Source organism: Macrobrachium nipponense, chromosome 5, assembly GCF_015104395.2.
Source record: "Macrobrachium nipponense isolate FS-2020 chromosome 5, ASM1510439v2, whole genome shotgun sequence".
Classification (NCBI taxonomy): domain Eukaryota; kingdom Metazoa; phylum Arthropoda; class Malacostraca; order Decapoda; family Palaemonidae; genus Macrobrachium; species Macrobrachium nipponense.
In genome coordinates, this window is record NC_061107.1 from 100,154,883 (window position 1) to 100,162,382 (window position 7,500).

The 7,500-nt window shown below is 42.5% G+C and overlaps 1 protein-coding gene across 1 annotated transcript; it reads right to left on the minus strand.

Moving 5' to 3' along the window:
• Positions 1 to 5,357: 5,357 nt before the first annotated feature.
• Positions 5,358 to 5,888, minus strand: LOC135215871 (collagen alpha-1(X) chain-like). The gene has a single exon (XM_064250825.1). It carries the CDS (start codon positions 5,886 to 5,888, stop codon positions 5,358 to 5,360), a length of 531 nt encoding a protein of 176 aa, XP_064106895.1.
• Positions 5,889 to 7,500: the final 1,612 nt, after the last annotated feature.

Below are 7,500 nucleotides of genomic sequence, written 5' to 3' on the forward strand. Positions count from 1 at the left end.
AATACAGTAACACTTTTGTGATGTGTTTTTGAGCATGGAAGCCTTAAAAAAAATGGTAACTAGCAGTTAACAAGGAAGTTTTTACTCAGGAAAATTTACTAAATTGATTGTGTCAGATTAGACATGGACCATTATATCAGTACCCAAGGAATGTTATCCAAGTTGAACTTGCTGTCTAGCATGCACTCCGTCGCTGCTGAATACTAACGCTCTCCATTTCAATACCTCTTCCTAAGTCTCTCACATCCAAATTATGAACTTCTTCACCAAGCTACCATACCCCATTCTCTCCCCGTGGCCAAACTATCTCTTAACACATTGATCTATCTTTTCACGTAGACTCACCGTTTATCATTTATCTGTTTTTCCACATTTCTCACCATTCCAGTCCTATTTACTAACCAAATGCAAACCAAACAATTCATCTTACAGCTTCCAGCCTTCATAATTCACTGTTAGCTGCCAGGGTTTAGTATACTGGATGTACAAAATACCAAAATACTATGTGAAACAAAGGAGAACCGAATAATCCCTTTTCCAAATTAGACGGCATAAATGAAAAGAAGCTTTAAAGAAGCAGGATTAAAAAGTACTGTCAAGTACAATAAAAATTAATACTAATTGATCCTGTGCAAACGGAATTTCCGTCTGACCCTGAGTCACTAGCCAATAGGTCAATACCTTTGCGAAGAGGTAGTATAGGGGTACTGGTTCGTTTATATAAAGATGCAAACGTCTCCAGACCTTTACGGTCTACTTTACGAGCTAGATCCTATTTTAATAATATCCAGAATACGGTTCAGCGCGGCCGTTGAGAATGGGGTTAATGTACTATACCAGGACCCACTAAGACAGGTCGGCTTATTCAACCTTCTTGGCCAGACTGGAAATTAATGATGAATCACCCGGTTCGACTATAAAGTCGACCATGAGCCATGGTTCATAGGGCGTAAACCAACAGCAGTCTGTATCTTGTAAACTAATAATAACTATTAATTTACAATATCTTGAAGGGAGGCACTATTAAGTAGTTCCTCCCTTCAAGATACCCTGTTAAAAAAACTTATTATAGCCATGCCGATTTATTGAGCAGTGTATGGTCGTTCGAACACCAAGATTAAGACAAAAAGCTTCAGGATAAGGTATTTTAGATTTCAAAGGGAGAAACTGAACCGAGATTCGTGGTTAAATACATGCCGTCGTCGTGCAGATTCAGTCATAGCTGAAAATGTAGTGATATGCTCTTTTGAAGTCAAGCCCTAGGATTATATATAGATGAAATGAAGTCACGGGTGCTGAATACGTAAAGCCCTGGCAATAAGCGGCTTTTAAAGGAAAATGCTTATGGATACTGAAATTCCAAGGTTAACGTTATATAACACAGTTGTGCAGATATACCATAATAATCTACTCCCACCGGGTAACCAGGAAATAAGTAAACTACAGCAGCATTCTCTCTCTCTCTCTCTCTCTCTCTCTCTCTCTGTATCAGTCCAAATCTTTATATTTTCATTTGAATTCGCGCTGGTCGTTGGTTGTGTTTCTAAAGGCGTAAGTTTTTTATGGCTTTTTCATGTACGTTTCATGTTTGAAATCGATTTTGCGTCCGAAATACCGACTTGACATTTTGCAGTTTTTATAACTGTGTCAGCTTCCAAAGGTTAGACACGCCGGACGAGCTCTAACGTCCATCTGACTCTTGGCTGAAGTAATTGAGACAGTGACCGATAGGTGACAGTTACCTGGGTCACTCATTACGTACACGATTGTATCCGAAAGAAGAAACAAGGACTTATTTCGGTCCAGGATGCTTCATAATTTTGTGTGTGATAAATTACGTTCGACACAACTTGTATTTCTTTACTGTTTCGGTTTTGTGGTTCACTTCACAGTAAATGGCGAATGGCTTTCGGATAGTTCCTCTCCCTCTGACTGATTCAAGTTCTTGTTTCATTTACGAAGGTATCTGGTGTTCTTAGTTATATGACGCACTCATTATTGCATGTCTATTTGACAACATAAGTACTTTTCATGTAAAATGATTACTTACGTGCATGGTACGCTTTATAACCTTTGAAAGCACATTAACACTCACTATTCTTAAAATTTTGTAATACATTCTTTTGGACCAAGCCGATTGAATGATATATTCATTAAATTCAAAAACAAAAACCAATGAGGTAATTATTCAGAATTAAAGTTGGCTTATGCCGAGTCGGCCACTGCCTAGAGGCTTGGGTGGTAAAGTGTTAAAGGAGACAAGTGATAATCTCATAATTTTTTGTACTTGTGTATGACACATGTATTATTGTATTTTACTCTCTAATGACTTGATCTTCACATCCTCGTTGGATATTTTCATAATTACTAAAAACTTTCGAATGTTACTTGTTTAAAAAGGCTACTTTGTTTTTATTTATATATCTGTAAATGCAAGTGACTTCGTACAGATGGCAAATCTTCATTTTTGTTGAAGCATCAGTTTGGCTTTTTTACTCACTTCCAGTTTCCATTAAAAGTATATATGCTTTTTTTTACTTGTCTAAAAAGGCTAAAGTTTTTATCTATCTACCTGTAAATGCAAGTAAATTCATACAAACAGTAAATCTTTATTTTTTTTAAAACGTTTTTGGATATTTCTTTTTACCCAGTTTCAGCTTTCATTAAAAGCATATTTGCTTTTTTTTCCTTTCTACCCATTAGTCAATATCAGAGGAAACTTTTTTAATCTATGCGGGTAAGAAGCTATTGAAAGAAAATCTTAAGTTTCCCCTTTAATATCTCATACACCACTCTATAAAATTTCTCGAATCTTGATAATAATAAAAAAAGATGCTTTAAAGGCCTCGTATACGAGGTGAACGAGAACTCGCGAAATAAATTCGCATTTTGATTAAACTCCCTCCGAGGAAATTATGCAGGCCAAGTGCCGGCGAGAAAATATATTATATTCCTTTCATGGGTGTTCGCAGGCTTCCTTTATCATCGCCGTAAATAAGAGGAAGAAGGCGAAAAGAAAACGGACCTGGCAGCGGTAGGAGAGAGAGAGAGAGAGAGAGAGAGAGAGAGAGAGAGAGAGAGAGAGAGAGAGAGAGAAAGAAAAAAAAAAACTTCCAAGTCGAACTCTTGGTGATAAAGTGATTCCGGGAGAGCTTTGATCCACTTAATGGGGAACTTAGCAAAGTTAGCGCCTCGGGCACACGGGCCGGGAAGAAACTTCGCAGCAAAATTATGGGGCAAAAGTTGCCGCAAGATGAAGGGCGACAATACGTAGCGGGGAGAAAGAAAACGAGATGGCGCGAGAGGCGAGGGACCGAATGCAGCAGCAGCAGGAATTTCTCGCTATTTCTCATTAATCGCTCTAACATCGTTCTGGATGCTGACTAGTAGTTATCATCCGGGAGGAAACGGATATATATATATATATATATATATATTTTATATATATATATATATATATATATATGTATATATATATTACATATATATATTATATATATATATATAGATAATATATATAATGATATACATGCAATATTGTTTAACAGCTTTGTTTATTCACAACACACACACACACACACACACACACACACACACACATATATTTCATATATATATATTATATATTATATATATATAATATATATATAATATATGTATAATATATATATATATATATATACATATATATATATATATATTTATATTAATATATATATATATATATAATATATATTATATATATATAGATAGATGTAGCAAATGACTGATTTGATGAATTCCAGTGAAAGGGATGGAGATGTAAACTCAAGAAATGCCTGTGGTGTGGTTATAATCTACTAGTAAGAAATTTTAAGGAGGATAGTACACAAGATGAGAAATATGAGTGAAAGGTTATGCAGGTCGTTATTTAGGTTATCAGAAAGGTATTATTTTTTCCAGCAAATTTTTGATTGGACTATTTGATATGTAAAGCTCTTTATATAAGATAGATTATATAATGATCTAGAGGGTGAATCAAGACTACTTAGAACCTTTTTTTGGATCATTTAGGCGGATGTATGGTCATTATGAATACCACAATACTTTGAGTTGCAAGTATCGACTCTGATCCCTTATATGTGTGGTGCACCATGCATCACTATGCCATGATCGGAACAATGGGTTAAAAGCCACAATCATGGATATGATAGTGTATTTTTCGAAAACACAAAAAGATTGAAAAGAGGGAACTATCGATCGTTTGCACAATGATCGAAAGCTCCCTGTTTTTTATCCCGGAACCGGTGGCGGGCCTCAACCGCCCATCCTGGGACAAGTGGAAGGCCTTGCCAGTCTGTCATGATAGCCATAGAGGGCCTCCCCCGCCCGTCCTGGGACCCATGGTGGGCCTCGGCTGCCCATCCTGGGACCCGTAGCGGACATGGCGGGCCATACTCACCTGTCCAGAGACCCATGACGGGCAACCCCCCGCCTGTCTCAGGACCCGTAGCGAGGCCCGCGTGCCTGTCCCGGGACCTGTGGCTGGCCATGCCGCCTGACCTGCAACACATGGCGGGCCCCGCCTGCCCGACCTGCGACACGTGAGCCATGGCGGTCCTCAGGACCCGTGGTGGACCTCACCCGCCTGTCCTGGGATACGTGGCAGACCTCGCATGCCCATCCCGACACACATGGCGGGCCTTGCCTGCCTGTCCCAGGACCCGTGGCGGGCATCGCCCGCCCATCCCTAGACATGTGGCAGCCCTCGAACACTGGTCCTGGGACCCGTGGTGGGCCTTGGCCGCCTGAGCCGGGACACGTGGTGGGCCCTGCCTCTCCCCCCGGCCTGGGACTCATGGCAGGCCTTGCATGCCTGTCCCGGAAGACATAGCAGGCCCCGCCCGCCCGTCCCGGTACACGTGGTGGGCCTTGCCCGCTTGTCCCAAGAACCATGGTTGACCGCACCCGTCCATCACGGGACATGTGGTGGTCCCAGGACCCATGGCGGACCTCGCCCGGTGGGAGACATGGCGGGCCTTGCCCGCCCGGCTGTCACGGGAGCCATGGCGGGCCTCATCCGCCTGTCCCAGGACCCGTGGTGGGCCTCGCCCGCCTGTCCTGGGCCATGTGACAGGCCTCGCATGCCCATCCCGACATGCATGGCGGGTCTTGCCCACCTGTCCCGAGACCCGTGGCGGGCCTCATCCACCCATCCCTAGACATGTCGCAGCCCTCGCCCACTGGTCCTGGGTCCCATGGTGGGCCTTGCCCGCCTGACCTGGGACACGTGCCAGGCCTCGCATGCCCATCCCAACACCCATGGCAGGCCTTGCCTGCCTGTCCCAGGACCCGTGGCCGGCCTCGCCTGCCCATCCCTAAACATGTGGCAGCCCTTGCCCGCTGGTCCTGGGACCCGTGGTGGGCCTCGCACGCCTGTCCAGGGACACGTGGCGGGCCATGCCTCCCCGTCCTGGGACTCGTGGTAGGCCTTGCATGCCCGTCCAGGGATACGTGGCAGGCCCCGCCCGCCCATCCTGGGACATGTGGCGGGCCGCGCCCGCCTGTCCCGGGACATGTGGTGGGCCTTGCCCGCTTGTCCCGGGACCCGTGGCTGACTTCGCCTGCCCGTCACGGGACATGAGGTGGGCTCTGCCTGCCTTCCTGGGGCATGTGGGGGCCCTCGCCCGCCCGTCCTGGGACCTGTGGCAGACCTCGCCCGCCGGGAGACATGGAGAGCCTTGCCCGCCCATCCCAGGACCTATGGTGGGCCTCGCCCGCCCAACCATCCCGAGAGCCGTAGCGGCCGTTTCCCGCCTGTCCCGGGACCTGTGGCAGTCCTCGACTGCCTGTTCTGGGACATATGCGGCCTTGCCTGCCCGTCCCATCAGAGAGCAACACCTATGCATAGCCTTAGAACCAGAATATGCCACCGAATCCTTTCAATTCTCCTGGGGCTTTTCTGAATCTTCTGCTTCTTCTCCTGGCACTCCACGAATCCTACTGAATCTTCTCAATTTTCCTGAGGCTTCTCTGAATCCTTTGCTTATTCTCCTGGCACTCCACGAATCCTCTCATTTTTCTCACGGTTTCTATAATCATCCCATATTCCTTTCCTTTCAGGAATCAATAAAACTCTAAGAAAACATTTAACATATTTATTTCCGTTCAAGTTCAATTTCCTTCAAGGATGAACAAAGCAAACTTATTACAGATAAACATAAAACTTTCCTTAAAACAAACATACTCCTCAAATTTTTCGCATCTGATCCATCTGAGTGAGGCCAGCGCAGACTTGATTGCGCCATTCCTTGAAGATCGACAGTTGCTCCTGCAGTTTACAGTTGTCGTTCTCCAGACGTCTGTAATATATATATATATATATATATATATATATATATATATATATATATATATATATATATATATATATATATAATAATAATAATAATTAACTACTCAACCATAATAATTTTCAAAAACTGTAGGTGAGTTTTAAGAATTTAAATTTATATCATATGGACACAAAGAAAACATAAAACTTAATTTAATTATATAAATTTTTGTCCTCTATAAAAGTGAATATAAGATATAGAGGAGTACAATTTTATTAGAACATAACTTGGTTCGTAAATTGAAATGCAATACAGAAATAAAGTAGAAAATCCTAACAATCACACTATGACTGACGTCAAAAATAGGTCAGCTCTATTTGTGACTAGACTCCACGCGACGTGACATCACTCGATGCATCCGGTCGGTGTGAACGGTTTCTTTCAGTGTTAAACTGGGTTGGCGATTCATGGTGAGTCATGAATTAGCATGACTCGACGCGACGTGACGCATTTGGTGTGAACGCACCCTAACACAAGATCTAGATGAGTGAGTCCTTATAAAGCTTTTGTCAGAGATTCTTAGGGCACCTATATTGATTACCGTATGGCCAGACTATTAGCAAGAAGGGTTATCAGGAAAAGATGAGCTCTTAAGAATCTGAACCATTAAGGAATGAAGAAGAATGGTTGACAAAAGAAATTACGCATTGCTGATGATCCTGTTATGAGGAAAGCAATATGAGAGGACGCCAAGACATACCATAACTACTTAGAAATTCCAACGCTTGAAATAGAATAAAGAAATTATTTTCCCTGAACTTTTAATTTTTTATTACTTGGTCCAACGTTGGACCAAGTAATAAAAAACTTTAATATCAATATCAAACAAATTCTTAAAGATAAAAAAGAACTTTTGTATCAGTTAACTGTAAAGTGTCCCTCATTACCTTATTTATATGGCCTAGTCAAAACTCATAAGGAAAACAAACCTATGCACCCAATTATTAGTACTGTAGGATCAATAGCTTATAAACTATCTAAATATCTTACTAAACTGTTATCCCCGCTACTAGGAACTGTATCTAATTCACACATCCGGAATTCTCTTGATCTTGTGGAAAAATTAAATAACATTGTACTAAACCTGGGCGATATTTTTGTCAGTTTTGATGTATGTTCTTTGTTT

What these genes read in the sequence shown, in the direction of transcription:
- LOC135215871 (XM_064250825.1), bottom strand. Translation starts at nt 5,888, where the DNA reads ATGCATAGGTGTTGCTCTCTGATGGGACGGGCAGGCAAGGCCGCATAT.